This window comes from Mustela nivalis (genome assembly GCF_964662115.1).
Source record: "Mustela nivalis genome assembly, chromosome: 6".
Lineage (NCBI taxonomy): Eukaryota > Metazoa > Chordata > Mammalia > Carnivora > Mustelidae > Mustela > Mustela nivalis.
In genome coordinates, this window is record NC_139025.1 from 39,434,705 (window position 1) to 39,455,984 (window position 21,280).

Consider the following 21,280-nt stretch of genomic DNA (forward strand, 5'->3'; position numbering starts at 1 on the left):
TTCTACCAGTGAATTCAGACCAGTCTGCAATTGTTTCCTATTATATTTCACCTGAGGCTGTTTGGAAATGATCCTTGTTCTGTTTTGCACAATGGAATAATTGTTAACTACAAGCAAAAACATATTTATTTTCTCCTTTATGGACTTATTTTTAGAAATTAACTCTAGATTTTCTCAATTAACAAAATGATAGTAAATATTTCTAATATCTTATACTGATACGAAATCAGAGCTACTATTTACACAAATCTGCACACATACATATTAATAACAAGCAAATTACTAAAAAATTTTTATACACAGGCTTACTTATCCTGTTTAACATGAAGTTCCCCTACATGCTTAAAGTGCTGTAGCACTAAGGTCTAAACTAAATGTATGCAGACCCCTTCCTTTTTGAGTTTTCAGTTAAATAAAAACTCAGAAACACATGCAGAAGAAAGCCAAGAAGGAAGGAGATAATATATACAAACACAATACTTTATATGTGTAAACAAAAATGAAGGTTACAAACACATTTCTATCTCCTATACCAAGGCTACCTACAAAAAACACATATTCTTCAAATGGCCTACAGATTTTTAAAATAATAAATACCTAGACTTTAATCCTTAAAGAAAACTATACTGTTAAACATTTCATAGTATGAAAGTAAAAAATATAGCAGAATCTAAGTTTCTTTCCAAATCTTACAACTTAAGAATATTTTTAAGGCACAAATGTACTTAATTAACATAGTTAAAGAAACTGTTTTAAGGCTACAGTACAGAAGTAATTTGAGTAACGAGCAATTTATTTCAACAGAATTGTCCTAGAATGCATTTGTACCTAAAGATTTGGTAAAAGAAGTGCTTTGCAAGAGAAATTTACAAAGATTAAACTTGAAAAAACAGAAGAACACAAATTGTATTTATAAAATAGAGCCTTAGGGCCTTTAGCAATAATAAAGGAGAATGAATGAAAGATACTATGAAAATATACTTGAATATCTTTCATATTCTACAATAAAGCATTAGTTCTTCTTTAGTAACAGTATAATACTGTGAATTTCTGCAGCTATTCTAGATTTCCATTAAGAATTTTAGGGCACTTGGGTGGCTCAGTGGGTTAAGCCTCTGCCTTCGGCTCAGGTCATGAATCTCAGGGAATCGAGTCCTGCATTGGGCTCTCTGCTCAGCAAGGAGCCTGCTTCCCCCTCTCTCTCTACCTGCCTCTCTGCCTATTTGTGATTTCTGTCTGTGTCTGTGTGTGTGTGAGTCAAATAAATAAATAAATAAATAAATGGGAGGGGTATTAAAAAGGGGCGCCGGGGTAGCTCAGTTGGTCAGGTGTCCAACACCTGATTTCAGACCAGGTCAGGATCTAAGGGTCATGACAGTGAGCCCCACACTGGGCTCTGTGCTCAGTGAGAAGTCTGCTTGTCCCTTTCCCTCTGCTCCTCCCCCCAAGAATCTTAAATAAAATGTAAAATTAAGAGATTTTAAATGGCTATGGCCCAAAGTACTTTTTAAAAGCCATTACTAGGGTACCTGGGTGGCTCAGTGGGTTAAAGCCTCTGCCTTCAGCTCAGGTCATGATCCCAGGGTCCTGGGATCCAGCCCTGCATCAGGCTCTCTACTAAGGGGGAAGCCTGCTTCCCTTCCTCTCTCTCTGCCTGCCTCTCTGCCTACTTGTGATCTCTGTCTAATTAATTAATTAATTTAATTAAAGCCATTACTATCTTTTCATATGTAAAACCTAACAGAAGAAAAATAAATTTCTTTGGCATTCCTTCTCAATTTAGTGTAAAAGTGGATTCAAATGCTCTTCCATACCTGGTATTTCCTCTAGTAAGTGAATGTCCTTGTGTAAAAGCAAGATGATGCGTTCACTTCAAAAAGGTTGCTAATCAATACTTCGGCCTGTTTTAATCCTGCTTTTGCTTTCATATAGAAAAGGGCCTGAATATTAAAATGTCTTAGTAATACAAATGAAATTTAATAAAAAATAAACGTTCTAGGAATCTAAAACAAATTTTGACATTAAGGCATACAATTTACTTCAATCTGCTTTATTCCATTTTAGCATTCAAAACGCCAAAGTCTGAAAATCTTTGAGAATGCTAAATAAGAATTAAGCAGGAGCGCTAACAACAACAAAATCTGCAGAGTAAAATAAATTATGGGAACATACATGCTCTCAGGAATACATAACATGCAGATTCAGCTTTGCAAGCTATTTAATTTTTCTTAGCTTACCAGTCTATCTTGAAAGGTTCTCTAACTTACATTAATTGCCTGAAGGTATACTGTTTAATATTTAAAGAAATTTTAATAAGACTGCCTGTAATACTCATTAAAAGCTTTATAATGACCAGTTTTTAAAGATTATTTTAACTGACTTTAAGCAAGCCATCTGGCAAACAATATTTCTAATAAAAATCAGCTACTACATTTGACAACAATATTAGCCCTTAACAAAATTTAAGACCTAACTGAAGAGAATTTTCAAATAGGAATATAAAAAGATTTAATAAGTCAGGACCTGTTTAAAAATCTTTTTCCAAACTGTAAAAAAAAATTGAATTTACAGTTAGGATTAAATAAATGGACTTTTAGGCAACATTATGGTAAATGCTAAGCCATAAACATTAAGACCATAACATTAAAATCCTGTCACATACAGTATAATGTAATGCTTTTCAAAGGTTAAAAAGTGACCATAGGCACAAAAACCAAATCCCAAAACAGGAGAAAAAGTTCTATTAAGTAATACTTTTGCTTAAATTAGATCCAGAGAATAATTTTAGGATTTAAGCGTTCTAGACATATTTACAAATGCCAATATTATCTTTTTTATAGAATCTAAAAGATGAACAAACATAGAAAAAGAAATAGAATGTGCTTTTTCACTTATTAGGGATTTAGGAAGATAAGAAGAAACTTAATAAATACTTTTAATTAGTCAATAAGGACTAAAACGTATAGTCATATTTTAACAAAGAAATTTAATTATAAAAAATTAAAGTAACAGAATTTTTAAAATCAGGAAACCAGAAATTCAAAACATGCTGATATTCTAGAGCAATCTGTTATAATTAATTGTTCTAATGAATACAGTAAATTGCTAAGGATTATTTAACCACCATGTTACATGATCTAAATAGTGAAGAAAGTATGTGCAGTAATGACTTGCAGGTGAAGAAAACAGGAAGTAGTTGGGGGGGAGGGAGGTCTCACAAAAACCAATATTAACTCCAGATTATACACAATGTACATACAACATTGGCAGTTTCACATCTTGCTTCATGCTCCACTGAATTAAAGGGGAACTTCGTGCCAATAGCAGCTCAATGAGGCAGCAAAACTTAGTACTTTGAGGACTAAAAAAAATATGCAAGAGCAATTGCTATGCAAAGCTAGCTAACCTCAAAATTAAATCTAAAGACTGTATTAGATGCAATATTTTTTAATGCTAAACTGTATTTTCATTTTATATCTAAGTTCTATATTTACAATTAATTCAATTAATTGATCAAAGGAGAAGGGTTACCAAGGAAAGTGTGTTCCTCTTTGTATAAAATGATGGGGAAAAAACATATCAATAAAATAATTTTAACATCAATATTTACTAATTCATTCTTTAAAGTTTTTAATTTCTCACAAGATAATGTCAACAAAAAATGTGAAACATGTGTCATTTCAACTGTTAAAAGCCACAATTGACACTTAATAGTTTCAAGAAAAATTAATGGAAATTGCTAAGGAAAATACCGCATTCTATTTTATATGCTACTATCTTCTTAGAAAACAATTTATACTGCATTTATACAAAGTAGATAGGGTTTATGATAAGCATTTTCTACCTAAGCCTCATTAATGCCCTCTTACTTTTCCATTACTTTCTCACCTACTTCTAATTTAATTCTTGCTTTCTCTTTTTATACCTGGTTAGCTAACTTCTGGCCAAAAGAAGAATGGAAAAATATACACATAAAACATTTACCCATGTACATCATAGAGAAACACCATATTAACTAGACCAAAGAATTAAAGTTGTATGTTAACACAACATAGAAATTAATTATATGGACAGACAAGGAAAGGGAAGAATGCAAATAGACTTTTCTGGAGAGGACCATTTCTACTCTGATTTTTTTTTTTTTGAAGATTTCATTTATTTATTTGTCAGAATCAGTGAGCACAGGCAGACAGAGTGGCAGGCAGAAGCAGACTCCCTGCTGAGCAAGGAGCCGGATGCGGGACTCCATCCCAGGATGCTGAGATCATGACGTGAACCGAAGGCGGCCGCTCAAACAACTGAGCCACCCAGGCGTCCCCCTCTACTGTGATTTTAACAGTATCACCCCAGCTTATAAGCATCAAGTAATATATTGTCGAATCTGTGACACACTTCATAAACCTTAGTTATTATTACTGCTGTTATCTAACAATGGTGAATACTTCGGGAGCTAACTATTGGGAAACACAACTAACAAAACACTGCCATTTCTTTGAAAATGGCATTTTCATTTGTTCATGCAAAAATATGAAACACAGTTCTCACAGAGTAACTAGAATCACTACAAATTTCACCATGAAGCCAAAACACTTGAAAATGAGCTAGTTATAAGAAAGCCAGTATTAATCAGGAGAAAATTGCTCTGAAAACAATGAGTTTCAGTTAGTAACCTTAAAAGCACATAAATAACCTATTAATAGCATACTGTCTTACATCAGTTATATTGCTCTTTCATCTGAAAATAAAACAGATATTGACAAAATGTTTTTTTTAATGAAGGAACAGAAGCTGAATATATCGGCCTTGAATATACCAGTAGAAGTGCCACTTAAATGCCATTATCCAGCATAATAAATAGGAAAGATAAACTCTGAATGCACTTAGCATTAATACATACCAGTTCATCTAAAAAAGCCTGCTTATTCTTCCTTTTTAGAATCTGCTGCCGTTGTTCTTCTTTTTGTATAAACAGTCTTCTTTGTTCATTTTCCTGTCTTTCTACCTCTAAAGCTTCTTCCAATTCCTCCTGTTCCCGAGTCTAAAACAGAAATATTTATATACAACATGGAATAAATTTAGTAACCAAAATCAATCCTAACTACACTCTGACACTATCCTTTTTAGAAGCATAAAACATCTAGTCACTTACAGTTTAACAGAGCAGTATCTCTACTCTGAGGGAACTAGAGTTCATTTTATTTAATGTGGACATTGTACTGTCAAAGAGAATGACACCATTATTTTTTTTAAAGATTTTTACTTATTTGTTTGACAGAGAGAGACACAGAGAGAAAGGGAACACAAGTAAAAGAGAGGGAGAGGGAGAAACAGGCTTCCTGCTAAGCAGGGAGCCCGATGTGGGGCTCAATCTCAGGACCCTGGGATCATGACCTGAGCTGAAGGCAGAGGCTTAACCCACTGATCCACCCAGGCACCCTCAAGTCATTCATTTTAGAAGATTTAACAAGAAAAACAAAACCAAAAACCCAAGAATACAACAAAGAGACAATCTATATACAGAGCTACTAATGGAAACACTCCATCAAAAAGATTGGCTTATTTAATAAGCAACAATTTCCAAAACATTCCAGATAATGAAAACTTATCACTGTACTGAATTTCTTTTTCCTAAGCTGAAATGTAAGTCTTCATGAGGTTAGAATTTCAAATAGCATTTAAGGGAAGTTGTAAGAAAATGAAGTTATTTTTTAAGATAAGCATATAAATTTGTGCACTGAAAAAGTCAAAATTCAAAGCTAATATGAATGAACCACAGTTCTACTTATTCTCCTTTTATGGAATTCCTCAGAATATTAAATAATTCCACGCTCTGAAATTTATTCCAACTCTAAGTCATACTTCAAAGCAATAATATACCTAGTCTTTGCTCTTTAATTCTTATGAATGAAAAATACAGTAAAATCTAAATGGCTTTATTTTAAAGCTCTTTTTTTTAATTTGACAGAACACAGAAATTATGGCACCTCAAGAAAATACAAAATGGAGGAAGACAACATAATAGGTTTGAGCATCATGAATATATGAATAACAAAGACCCCAAAGAAAAATATATTTTTATATAAATAATATATAAAACCCTCTATTAGATTTTTTTTCAATTCATATATTAGATAAACAAAGTTCTCAAACAAAAAGATGTTTTACCTACAATTAAAACTCACTACTAGATCCAAAATTCAGTTTAGCATCTGGTCTCCCAAAGCTGATCATACTCCTATATTCCTTATGTCCACTAAGTACACACCTACATCTTAGTCAACTCCATTTAAAACCATAAATTCATCTCTGTTTACTCCCTCTCTGCTCCCCATCCCCATTCCCCTTAAATCAGTTGCTACATCCTATTAGCATCTCTCCCTATAATTTTACAAACTTTTCCATTCCATAGCAAACTTGCCATTATATTGGCAAGATTGCTACTCTAACTCAGTAGAAAAGAGAATTCAAACTTGATACAGAATAATTAGTAGGAATAAATGTAATAGGTTAGGGGCTGAGATATGAAAGTTGGAAAAGTAAACTACTTGACTGGAGACATATGAGCAGAAAAAGTTAAGTCTTATAGTAAAACAGAACGGTGAAAACAGAATTGATAGAGGGTAAACTCTCCTTGCAGTGATAAAGGACACACAGAGAAAGATAAGATTTCATACACAGTATTGTGGGTTAAATGTATCCCCCCAAAATACATGTTGAAGTCTTAACCCCTCGTACATATAAATGTGCCCTTATTTGGAAATAGGGTCTTTGCAGTTGTAATCAAGTTAAAAGGGGATCATACTAGAAACGTGGAAAGAGACACAAAGGAGAAGTTCATGTGAAGACAATGGAACAAATCAGAGAGGCACTGAAGATTGCTGACAACCACCAGGCACTAGAAGAGGCAAGGAAGGAGTCTTCCCTAGAGCATTTACAGAAAGAATGACGTTGATGACACCTTAATTTCAGACTTGTAGACTAGAACAATAATAAATTCCTACTGTTATAAGTCATCCAGTTTTTAGTAATTTGTTACAGCAGCCCTAGGAAACCTAAGAGGTTGAGCTAAGACTTCAAACAGTAGGTATTTGCCCCTATTGGAGAGTGGACAGCTATTCAGGAAGAGAAAACAAAGGTGCAAAGACATGAATAAAGCCAGAATGCAATGTATGGCCAAGTCATGAAGTATGGGGGTGGGGAAAAGTTCTAGGTAAAACTGAAAAGACAAGCAGAGGGCAGATCATGGAGGGTCCTAATGCCATACTAAGGCAACTAGAGCCGTACTAAGATAATCAGGACGACATTAAGGAAATTTGAGGGATAACTTTAGAAAGACAACTAGATGCAGTAAAGTATACAAATCAATCGGGTCATGACTGAAGACAGGAAAACCAGTTAGAAAAACATTTCAATAACCTAGACAAGAAATGATGAGAGCCCTAAATAAGGTAATAATAATAGAAATGCAAGGGGAACCAGAATTGAAAAGTGATGAGGAAAGACCATCAACAGTATAAGAAGATAGACCATATATGGCTTGAATACTTGGATGAAGAACATAATAGTAAAAACAAGAGGTAAAGACTTAAAAATTCAGCTCTGGAATGCTGAATTAAAAGTGCCTATAATACATCAAGAAATAAATATCTATTAACTATTTATACATATATGTCTATATTGCATTGTATAGTATATTGCATAGTATAATGTTTTTCAAGAGAAATATATGTTTTTCAAGAGAAAAACAATGTGCTACAGAAACATTTGAGAGTAATTAGTTTAAAGGGGTAATTCATAAAGAGAAGCCCTGAAAGGAACTATGTTTTAGAGTCAGGAAGGAAAGCTAAGCCTCTTTAAGAAGATGAAAGGGGAAGGTGACAGCAGCAGGATGAGGAAATCAAGTGGTCCCATGGAAGTTAAGGTACAGGGTTTCTGTATCAAAGGAGAAGACTACACCAAGCACTGCCAACAGGCCAAATGAGATTCAGACCAACAGTCTACCATTTCTAACAATGAGACACTGGTAGCCTCAATTTTCTCACTGAAATAGAATATGTGAGCATCGTAGACATAGTAGGCCTCAATAAATATTGATTAGCTATCTAGCTAGCTGAATGAATAACTGGAAGAAGAGCCATCAGTAAAAATCAAACACTGTGGGGACAATGAAGAATGTACTGGACTGAGAGAACAGAAGCATGTTGAAAACTAAAGATCTTTGTGTGTTCTTCCTGATACTACCTTACCCAACCAACCTCCCTTGCTTTCACCTCCCACTCCTACTCCATCAGTAGGACTTGCTATTTTAAACTCAAACTATCTCTCCAATTCATCCTCACCTCTCCATTTCTTGTCTAAGTCACCTCTAAATTCACCAACATGACTGCAATAATTTCCCACTGGTTTCCCAAACTCCAGCTTGATTCTCTCAAATTCAGCCTCCACCAAACCACTACATTTATACTAACACAGACAATACCTTATAACCACTTGGTTTAAAACCCTTCAGTGACAATCATCCACAGACACATTTTAAAACATTACTCCAAGGAATCTTGGAACTCCCTGATAAGATGCCTAAGGTACAATACAGAAGAGATTGAACAGATAGAAATTCGGCTTCTCTCTTCCCACTATCACTTTAACAAAAGTATTCCAAGCAAGCTTTCATTTAAAGAAAAGCTTCACCTATTAAAACATAAAAACAAGTGGGACACCTGGGTAACTCAGTCAGTTAAATGTCTAACTCTTGATTTCAGTCATGATCTCAGGGTTTCCGGATCAAGCCCCATGGTGGAGTGTGCTTAGAATTCTCCCTCTCCCTCTTCCTCTGTCCCTCCTGCCACTTTACTCTTTCCCTCTACACACACACACACACACACACACACACACACACACACACACACACACACACACACACTAACTGGTCTAACTATGTAAGCCATAATTACTTTTCATGATAAATTTCCTTATGTGACCTATGCCCTTTCTACTTCTCCAACTTCAACTCTCTCTCTACTGAACTTCAGCAATATAAAGCTACTAAAACCTCTCAGAACTCTGATTACCCATGCCTTTTTGCCTTTGCTTATGATTTCTTTCTGCCTGCAATGTCCTTGTGCAGCATCCATATTTCCACCCTTGTCCCATCTTCTCCACTTTGTCAAGTTCTACTTGTCCTTTAAGGCTCCCATTTAGGCATCATCTCACTTGGAATGCCTTTCCCAATACTCTCAGAATGGATTAGGTATTCCTCCTTATACTCCTATTATAACAAGCACAGCACTTTCCACATGCTTATGACACTGTATTGAAATTACCTGGCTTCTTATTCATCTTTCTGTATAATATGCTTAGCAAATGTTCAACAAATTTATTGAACTGATTTTTTTTTATTTTATTTTGCTAAACTGACAGACATTCTACACAGCAATCTCTACTGCTCATGAGAATCTAGAAAACTGAAAATAAAAATTAAGATAATTTTAAGTAACAAGTGTTTTCCAGAATGTGGAGAAAAAGAAACTCTTGTGCACTACTGGTGGAAATGTAAACTGGAATAGCCACTGTGGAAAATGATATGGAAGTTTCTCAAAAAATTAAAAATAGAAATACCGTATGGTCCAGTAATTCCACTGCTGGATATTTACCCAAATAACATGAAACAATAATTCAAAAAGATATATGCACCCCTATATTTATTGCAGCATTAGAATTTGCAGCATTTATTGCAGCCCAGATATGGCTACTCTAAATAGGCAACCCAAGTGTCCACTTAAGGTTGAATGGATAAAAAAGATGTAGTTTACCTACACACACACCCCCACACACACATACACACATAGAGGGATATTACCCAGCCACAAAGAAAGGATAAGATCTTGTGATTTGCAACAACACAGATGGACCTAGAGGGTATTATACTAAGTGAAATAAGTCAGAAGTCAAAGAAAGACAAATATCATGATTTCACCTATATATGAAATCTAAAAAACAATACAAATTAATAAACAAACAAACAAAAAGCAGAAACAGATCCATAAACACAGAGAACAAACTGGTGGCTGCCAGTGGGGCAAGGGGTGGGGTGACAGGCAAAATGGGTGAAGGGGAGTAGAAGATACAAGCTTCCAGTTATGGAATGAATAAACTAAGAGATAAAAGGTACAGCATAGAGAATACAGTCTATGGTATTATAATAGTGTTGTATGGTGACAGACTATAGCTACACTTGTTATGAGAATAGCATATAGTATATGCTTGTTGAATCGTTATATTGTATACTGGAAACTATGGTAACAATTTGTGTCAACTGTAGTTCAATTAATAAATAAGGAGAACAGACTAAATATTAAGGTAATCTTCACTAAGACTCTATTTCAAGATTAGATCACATTCAGTTTCTCCATGCTCACAATGACTGATGATAGGTACTGCCTCCATGAAACAAGTAAGATCTCCTTAGCAGAAATGTCAGTATAGTTTTTACTCGGGTTGTGATCACAGCGTCCTGGGATCGAGTCCCACATCGGGCTCCTTGCTCCGCAGGGAGCCTGCTTCTCCCTCTGACTCTGCCTGCCACTCTGCCTGTGCTCGCTCTTCCTCTCTCTCTCTCTCTCTGACAAATAAATAAATAAAATCTTTTAAAAAAAAAATTGCTTTATATGACTAATCATGCAAAAGATTTTTTTTTCTTCTTTGATACAACTTTGATGTTTTTAGAACAGTGAGACTTCAACATTCACAGAGACATGAAAAGCAAGTTGCTATCTTATCTTAGACACCAGCCATATAAGTTAGTCCATGCTTCATGGGCCACAAGAGAGCTAAGCTCTATTCAATAATACCACAGTTACTGATATAGGTCAACTAGCACTGTCTTAAAAAATGTGGTCCTATGTCTGTATGTCTGTGCCAATACCAAATACCTGGGTCAGTATCACTAGTAGGTATAACATTCTGCATAGAATGATCAGTTAATAAATGTTAATGAGTTACTAACCAAATTACTTAGTTAAAACATAGCTAGGTATTATAATTAATAGAATAAAATGAATAAAAGCAGCTCAAATATTCCCACTGAAATACAGTATTTGTTTTATTCAATAACCTATAGTTTTCAGATAATTAGAAATTTCTGCCTTAAAATAAATAGCTACCTGAAATTAGATTATTCTTTCACAGCAATTCTTAGTATTTCCAAGCTTAAAATGCTAAATGAAAAAAGTATTCACGTGAAAGGAATATCCTTCTATTAATGAGTTAAGTGGGGCTAGTGCAACAAGTTACCTATTATCTACTTTGAACGTATTTTCTAATGTACCCACAGAAGGCTACTGGGCAAAGAAAGTCATTTTATGGCACATTGATCCTCTCAGAAATGAGACAACTTTCTAAGAAAGTCACTGGATATAAATGGAAGGAGAATGTAGTGTCAATTCCTTGAGAGCTTGAAGGCAGGAAAGAAGTATCTAAATGATAACACTTGTAAGACTATAAGGAGAAAGTACTTCTAAACACAAAATGAAAACACAAGCTATGTGATCCAGATACGACTTTATCATTTTGATTAACAATCACAAATTCCTGATAAAGTACCTCAAAAATAAGTACTTCTGCTTTCCTCCAAAACTAGAAAGGCAAGTATTAAAGAAATAACAGCTAAATTGTTTAAGTTAAGACAAATCTCTGCATACACACAGTTCTTCCTTTAGAGAATATATTTTAATAATGCCATCAAAATTGGTATGCCTACAGTGTGCCTCCTATCTATGTGCCTACATATACATATACAGTATATGTATACATATACAGTATATGTACATATACATATACAGTATTTCTGATCTGGATTTCAGCTAAATTCTTTGTAAATTTAATTTATTTTAGAGGAAGATAGCTTTTCAGGGATCATATGGAAGCATTCATTTCTAATACAAAAGAAGAAAATACTTAGCAACCAACCAGCTTTAACTTATTTTTCTGAATGACATCTTTATTTTCCTTCTGGTACATCTCCATTTTCTTTTTGGTGTTGTCCAAATCCACATTGTTGGTCAAGTTGAAAACTGAAATAGGAAACAATGACATAAAATATAGTTTTAATACAAATCCTGAGTAGATTAAAAAAATTCCTCAGAGTGACTTAATTCTTCAGATTACTACTTACAGCTCTTTTTATGTTCTTTTACCTACTGGCTATTTTAGAGACTTATTCTAGTTCTGCAACTATGTTTTCAAAGCCAACTATAAGACTGTCAGACTACCACACAGAATATCTAAACCTTTAAATTACCCCCCAGAAAACCTAAGATATATGCTTGCCATAATCATATTAGATTTGATTTTTAAAGGATCCAGTCTAACTTTAAAAGCATATAAAAGATTACTTAAATTTAAGTAAAAAGAGTAAGTCTGTAATCTACTACACTGGTCAGAATCCATACTGAAAAGAATCTGTGCTCCACAAACAGAAAAATTATCCAAAAGAATAAAAAATATTATACATTGGTATAGTTTACAGCAAAAAATCAAGTTTCTTTTAAGGTTTTATTTATTTATTTGAGAGAGAGAGAGAACACAAGAAGGGGTAGGTGCAGAGGGAGGAGACTCCCCACTGACCAATGCTCAATCCCAGGATCCTGGGATCACAATCTGAGCCAAAGGCACACACTTAACCAACTGAGCCACCCCAGGTACCCCCAGAAAAACAAGTTTTATTCACATTCCAGTGGTCTCCAACATGGCTGGACGCAAGCCTGAATTATTTCCCACATATTCTAGAATAGAGTATAGCTTAACTAGTATAGCTTAACTAGTAAAGAATAATCTGGCACCCAAACTTAAGACTGAAATAATTTTGGGGGCGCCTGGGTGGCTCAGTGTTTAAGCCTCTGCCTTCAGCTCAGGTCATGATCTCAGGGTCCTGGGATCGAGCCCCACATCGGGCTCTCTGCTCGGCGGGGAGCCTGCTTCCCCTTCTCTCTCTGCCTGCCTCTCTGCCTACTTGTGATCTCTCTCTGTCTATCAAATAAATAAATAAAAATCTTTTTAAAAAGACTGAAATAATTTTGTAAGAAAAGCCACTGAGGTATGTTCAAAACAGTGATAGGCTTTCAATGAGATAGAATTTTTTATAATTTTTAATTTTGTAATAATTTTGTATTTTTTATATAATTCTGACTCAAAATAATGCCTTATTCCCTTCTAAGTTTACATATATAAATTAGTCACTATGATACTCTGAATAACAACCAAAAGCACCTCTATTGGTATATACAAATCATATTATAAAAGTACTAACCCATTACCCTATCCTTTACAGTGTTTACATCAATCTGTCTAAAGAAAAATCCGTATCATTCCCTATGCTGTACCTTATATCCCTGTGACTTATTCATTCCATAACTCAAAGACTGAATCTCCTACTCCCCTTCACCCATGTTGTGAATCCCCTCTGGCAATAATCAGTTTGTTCTCTATATTTATAGGTCTGATTCCACTTTGTTTATTCATTTATTTGTTTTTTTAGATTCCACATACAATTGAAATCATATGGTAAGTCTCTTAAGGCAAGTGAAACAAAAGCCAAAATACAGCATTGGGACTATATCAAAACAAAAACCTTTTTGGACAGTGAAGAAAACCATCAACAGAACAAAAGGGCAACCTGCTGAATGAAAGAAGATATCTGCAAATGATGTATCTGATAAGGAGTAATACAAGTAATTTATAAAGAATTGATACAACTCAACACCAAAAACACAAATAATCTGATTAAAAAGCAGAGGAACTGTATGTCTTCCTTGTTTTCCAAGGAAGACATACAAATGACCAACAGATACATGAAAAGTTCCTCAGTATCACCAATCATCAGGAAAATGCAAATCAATACCACAATGAGATATCACCTTACACCTGTAAGAAAGGCTAAAAAATCAAAAGAGAGATAATAAATGTTGGCAAAGATACATTGAAATAGGAACCCTCATCCACTGTTGATGGGAATGTAAATTAATATAGTAATTATGGAAGACAATATGAAGGTTCTTAACAAAAGTAAAGCAGAAATACCACATGATCCAGTAATTCCACTACTGGGTATTTACCAAAGAAAACAAAAACACTAATCCAAAAAGATATATGCACCCCTATGTTTATTGCAGCATCATTTGCAACAGCCAAGATATGGAAGCAACTCAAATGTCCATCAATAAAGGAATGGATACAGAAGATATAGCATATACAGACAATGAAATATTAGCCATAAAAAGAAGATGAGATCTTGTCATTTACAACAACATGGATGGACCTGGAAGGTATTACACTAAGTAAAATAAGCCAGACAGAGAAAGTCAAATAGTTCCTAGACTTTTGGATTTACAGAGGCTTACAGATCTGAAAAGTAACATTGGGAACCCAACACAGGGTTACCTTTTTTTGTTGAGTAAGGCATCAAACATACTCTAAAGACCAATCTGATCCTCAAAAGGCCAAAGGACTTCAGAACATCAACTTATCATAATCACTGTTAAAAACCCAGGCTCACCTACATGTGTAGAAAAAAACAAAACCAATCATCAATTCTATTATATGTAATTTGAAAACTCTGAAAAAAATGAGGGAAACTGAGAAACAACAGCCCTCTAGCTACCTCTCCAGCTTTTTTACCACAAAGTAGAAAAGAAAATAGTAATTGTGGTAAACCAGGGAATCTGGTTAATATGCAACTAAGGCACTCTGCATAAATCCCACTCTGGCCCCTAGAAAAAACTAAGAAGGAGGCTCAAAACTACCAACTGCCCTTAGAAAGTCAACTGTGACCCACTTGTAAATGCAGGGTGATTCTGCTATCTTTGCCAATCACTCAAAATTGACTTCTTGTATTTAACAGGTCATCTATTCAGCCACCAAATCCAATCATCTCTTTTTTTTTACTTTATTAAATTTATTTTTATAAACATATAATGTATTTTTATCCCCAGGGGTACAGGTCTGTGAATTGCCAGGTTTACACACTTCACAGCACTCACCATATCACATACCCTCCCCAATGTCCATAACCCCACCACCCTCTCCCTAGCCCCCACCCCACCGCAACCCTCAGTTTGTTTTGTGAGATTAAGAGTCACTTATGGTTTGTCTCCTTCCTGATCCCATCTTGTTTCATTTATTCTTTTCCTACCCCCAAAACCCCTCACGTTACATCTCCACTTCCTCGTATCAGGGAGATCATATGATAGTTATCTTTCTCCGCCAATCATCTTTTATAACTTCTATCATCCTCAGTATCTATGACCACTTAACAATATCAATAACTTATTTTTCCTTAGGCACTTTCTTCTCTTGACTAATTTAATACATTCTCCTGATCTGTCTCCCACTACTCCAACTATTCCTTCCTGTTTCCGTCTCTGGTTCTTCTTAGTCTCTACATAACCTGTATGATTCTGGCTTTTGCCCTCTTTCCTTCCCTCTCTATTCCTTGGGCAATCTCATCACTTTCCATAGTTTCAACCAAATAAATGCCAGAAAATGCTGACACTATTTCAAAGTGCATTTCAGAAAGCCAAACACATAATTATCTCCAAATTTGTTCCTCCTTGTTATATTTGTTCCTCCAAATTTGTTCCTCCATTAGTATGATAATGATTATCATACTAAGACACCAAGATTTAGCATCTTCATCTGACCCCTCTCCTTTGCATTCTACAAACAGCAGATGCTACCACCAAAATCTCTTTAAAGCTGTCCTTATTCTCAAAGTGCCCTCACAATATAACAAGCCAGATGGTATTTCTCCCAGATCATTTCTAATAATCTCTGACTTAATTTCCTATCTCCAGAATCTCTGCATCTGATCCTACACTCTAACCCAATTCATAACATACAATGCTGTCACACTAATATTTCTGAAGCACACCTCTAATCACCTTGCACCTTTACCATCCTATAGTCCTCTCCTCCCTTCTGCCTTTCCCCCTTTTACTAGGAAAAAAAAAAAAAAAAAAACCACTTTTAGAATTCAGAACCCCTCACAATCTGGCTTTAACTATTTTTCTCTCTCCTAAATAAAGACCTCTCTTGAAAGCGGACAGTCTGCATTTCCCAAATGTCCCCTACATTTCCTATTCTAGTTCCTTTGATCACACCATTCTGTCGGCATGCCTGATCCCATTCTTACTACTGAAATTATACCCAATCTTTAAATGTCTACTCAAAAACTACCTTTTCTATAAAATTCTCCCCAACTTCCCTAACTAGAAAGAACTTCCTTCTCTTATAAATGCTGAAAACATTATTTACAGCTTATAAAAAATCTTTTTCTACTACATATAATATGCATACACATACACAGTGTTCGTTTTTTTTAAGATTTTATTTATTTATTTATTTGACAGAGAGAGAAATCACAAGCAGACAGAGAGGCAGGCAGAGAGAGAGGGGGAAGCAGGCTTCCCCCTGATGTGGGGCTCGATCCCAGGACCCCGAGACCACGACCCGAGCCAAAGGCAGAGGCCCAACCCACTGAGCCACCCAGGCATCCCGACAGCATTCTTTACTTACACTTTATCTTGCACTCAAAGACCATATTTTATACAATCTCTGTATTATCCAGACATAAGGAAAAAAGTGAGGAAAGGAAACAAGAACTCAATGATTATCTATTCAGATCCCAACACAGGTGCTGCGAGCATACAAAGAATTTCCTATTTTCAAAAACTAAAGATCTCTCATTAGGGAGATCACCCCAAAACACATAAACTTAAGTAATAATGTAGGACACTATATGATCAAGTGACAACAGGGGAGAACTAAAATTACCCTGCTTCATGCATTAAATAATATCTAGCACTGTGCTAGCTGCTGAAGAAATATTTATTAAAGAAACTGTCCTTCCTTTTAACCAATTAACCCTACTAAAACAAAGTACTGATTATGTCATTTAGTCACTCAGTTCACTCACTGCTTCTGCCTCCACAATGCCTTGAAAAAGGAAAATCTAATGCTTTTCCCTTCCTACTCTGAGTTCTGCAGATTCCTCAGAGTCTCTTCAAGAACCAACGGGAAGACTAAGCAATTCTATCCAGAGAGGCTTTGCTTCATTTGTTTGCTTCAAGTGATCTCTTCAAAATTTTGCTTGAAGAATACACTCTACACTGTGTACCAAGTATCTATGAAGTATATATGACAGGCACTATGTCCAGCATCTGGCCTTAATTAATACATCACTTAATCCTCCCAATAACCTTATGAGATAGGTACTTCTATTATTCACACTTTACAGATAAGGTTTAAAGACATTAAATACCTACACCCAAGTTATGCAGCCAGTAAATGTTGTAACCAGGATTTTAACACAGACTATCTGATTCCAAAGCCTGAACTTCTTCCTACAATACTAATTGTATTGTTCCTCTCAATGCCAGAAAAACACTGCTAGCACAGTTCAGCTCTTCTTCTGCACCAGCACAGGCTCCACACTTACCTACTTCCAAACTGTGATCATATTGCTCCCAGAGTACCCATATCTTAGTACCAACCTCAACCCAGAACTATGGATATCCGTATCTGCCTCAGCATTCTATAAAGAAGCACCAACTCTTCTTTATAACTCACTTTGCAGGTACAATCTCTCCATCCCTGAATGCCCACAATATATTGTTTAATATCACACTGGTGGCACTTACCCATTTTCTACCCTATAAAATTACTTTCAATGTACGTATCTATTTGACCTAACAGAGTATCAACTGAGGGCAGATTCTAGGTCTGATTGATCTTTATCACTCCCAACACTTCAATAAAAAATTTCCAGTACATACCCATTAAAATAACCAAAATCCAGTACACTGACAACAACAAATGCTGACATGGATGTGAAGAAAAAACAACGCTTGCTCATTCCAACAGGAATGCAAAATGACAGAACACTTTGGAAGACAGTATCTTACTTACAAAATTAAACATACTCTTACCATTTTATCCAACAATCACACTCCTTGGTATTAATCCAAAGGAACTAAAAAACTGTCCACACAAAACCCATATACAAATGTTTACAGCAACTTTATTCACAATTGCCAAAGCATGGAAGCAACCAACATGTCCTTCAACAGGTTAATGGATAAACTGTGGTACATCCAGACAATGAAATATTATACAGCACTAAAATGAAATGAGCTATCAAATCATGAAAAGACAAGGAGGAACCATAAATGTGTTATTTCTGCTAAGTCAAAGAAGCTGATCTGAGAAGGCTACATACTGTATGATTCCAACTACATGACAGTCTAAAAAAAGGTAAATCTACAAAAGCAGAAAAAAATCAATGGTTGCCAGAAGTTAGGGGAGGAAGAAGAGACAAAAAAGCAGAGCACAGAGTAATTTTAGGGCAGTAAAACTATTCTGTACAATACCATAAGGGTAGATACGTGTCATTATATATTTGTTCAAACCCATAAAATGTACAACACGTACAACTCTCACATCAACTATGGTCTTTGAGCAATAATGATATGTCAATACAGGCTCTTCAACTGTAACAAATTTACCACTCTGGTGGGGGGATGCTGATAGCAGGGAAGTCTGTGCATGTGTGTGGTAGAGGGTATATGGAACTCTGTACTTTCCACTTAATTTTGCTATGACCCTAAAACTGCTCTAAAAAATAAAGTCTTTTTAAAAAAGCTCTAGTAAGGGCTTAAGAAATACTTGTGGAATTACCACAAGAGGAAAAAATAAATAAACTAATGCTAATGTTTATAATTACCTTTATAATTACAGATTAAAATGAACTTTATAATTACAGAATTGAATATAATTACAGAATTGAATTCCATAGAATGGCAAAGCAAATGGATACAAAATACAAGAAAAAAAATTATCTTTCTTTTGGTTATAAATCTGAGAAGCAAAGATAATCAAACTGATATCCTATATTGAACTTTAATAGAATATTTAGACCGGGCGCCTGGGTGGCTCAGTGGGTTAAGCCGCTGCCTTCGGCTCAGGTCATGATCTCAGGGTCCTGGGATCGAGTCCCGCATCGGGCTCTCTGCTCAGCAGGGAGCCTGCTTCCTCCTCTCTCTCTGCCTGCCTCTCTGCCTACTTGTGTTCTGTCAAATAAATAAAAATTTAAAAAAAAAAAAAAAAAAAAAAAAGAATATTTAGACCAGTTAAAGAAAACACAAAGTTTATCAGCAAGCTGGACAGAGTACTACTGATCAAAGTTTTCTATTAAGTAGAACCCAGAAATAGGTAAAGTTGAAACCTAAGTGAAATTCATCTGTATACAATTTTCTCTCATGCTTATTAAAAACTTTATAATCAATCTCAATAAAACTGAAATAATCAATTCATTTCATTTTTTTCATTTGGAAAGCCAAGGTAATAACAATAAAATTTATAATCATAAATAATACAAATCACTTCCCTTAATAAGAAGAAAAAAAATTTTTTTTAAAGTAAAAGTACTATCTTAAAAACTTTTCAGATGAAGCAAGCTTCATTCATGCCATAATGGTTCAGGTTGGTATAATAGTCTTGAAGAAAAAAGAATACAAGATAATTTCTGTAACAATCATCTGCCCCTTTATCTGGCTGCTGGTATAACTCAGATGTTGACCTGCCTTACTCAAGTATTAAAAGGCAACAAAAAACCTATTGTACTTTCTGAAAGATTTAATGTTATTTAAGTACAATTCTGAAGTCTTTTTGACATCAGAATTTATAATTAGAGCCCTTAGGACTTTCTCACCCTTTCAAAATAAGCATACCCTGAACCAAAAGAATAATCTATTTATTATGAAACTAAGAACAAACCTTTGAGATAAGCCCTGGGGCCAAAAGGAAACAAGAATTTTTATGTTTAGATTGTCATAACCATAGAAAGGAGCTTATTGTTAATGCTGTAAGAAAGTTAATCTTCATGTGTGCCCCTTCTATTATAATTTTTATGCCATTATTCAAAATTACAATATCTTAAAATTTTTATATTTGTGACATTATAAAGATTCAAAATGAAATTTATTTAACCAAATGACCAATCCCCAACTTCTAAATCCTCAAACACTGACTCCTTAGCCTCTCTATCAACTCTATTCCTCTCATTCTAGGCCTAGGCATCTTCAATAGAACCCTTCGACCTTTATAATTGAGTTCAATCTTCTTTAAGGTCCTTCAAAATATGGCCCCAATCTACTTCTTCTTCTTTCATCTCCTACTGCTTCCCCAATTACCATCCCATGTTTTAGACATGGACTAGTAACTACTCTGAGACTAGCAAGCACCTTCATAGGCTCTGAGAGTCAGAAAAACCTATGTTCAAAATTTGGCTCCATTATTTACTAGCAATGTAATCTAAGCTCCCTTTATCTCTTCTCCATATGCAAAATAAGGAATAAAAGTGCCCCTCTCAGTGTTGTGAAAATTATGCGAGATAATAAATACAGCAGGGTGCCTGGGTGGCTCAGTGGTTAAGCCGCTGCCTTCGGCTCAGGTCATGATCTCAGGGTCCTGGGATCGAGTCCCGCATCGGGCTCTCTGCTCAGCAGGGAGCCTGCTTCCCTCTCTCTCTCTCTCTGCCTGCCTCTCTGTCTACTGTGATCTCTCTCTGTCAGATAAATAAATAAAATCTTTAAAAAAAAAAAAGCTTTTAAAAAAAAAATATGAATACAGCATAGTCTGGCACTTAGCAGGTGCCCATTAAATTAACATTTTATACTTCTGATTAACAGAGATAGCCAATACAGATATAATGGACATTGAAATAATCATCTTTGAAATCATGAATAAAACACAAAGCAGACAGCTACTGAAACAAGATTTTAAAAGGAAGTTTTATTTATACCATAACAATTAAAAACAAATACACACAACGCAGTGGTGCGGCCACACCCTAACAAAACTTAAAAGTGCTAAAACTAGTCTTTCCATCATTGCTTTACTCTCCACCCAACAAAACAATAAAAAATACTGCCTGTTCTCCAGCTTTTATCTTCTTGATTAATACTATACTACTGTGTAAGATCATCAATTTTAACTCATCCCTGCCTGCTCTACCTCACCACCTATATCAAATTAGTCCTTGAATATTCTAAAACATCCCCTTTATCTACTCTACCCCTCTACACCCTACTCTCATTATATCCCTGTGACTAAAGTTAGCTCTCATTATTTATCCAAATTGCTGTAATGGTCCCTTAAAAATGTTTCCCAAACTCAAAGCTCACCTGTCAATAATCCACATCACTACCACACTATCCTGCTGACTCACTAT

At 35.1% G+C, this 21,280-nt stretch overlaps 1 protein-coding gene across 2 annotated transcripts in view; it reads right to left on the reverse strand.

Moving 5' to 3' along the window:
* MNAT1 (MNAT1 component of CDK activating kinase) overlaps window positions 1-21,280 on the reverse strand; it is a 214,194-nt gene that overhangs the window by 121,163 nt on the left and 71,751 nt on the right. For both annotated transcript variants that reach the window (XM_082734953.1, XM_082734952.1), the window contains exons 4-5: window positions 11,965-12,068; window positions 4,898-5,038 (exon numbers count right to left, since the gene is read on the reverse strand). In XM_082734953.1, the coding sequence (XP_082591079.1) occupies window positions 4,898-5,038; window positions 11,965-12,068 (245 nt within the window). The remainder of the gene's footprint in view (window positions 1-4,897; window positions 5,039-11,964; window positions 12,069-21,280) is intronic.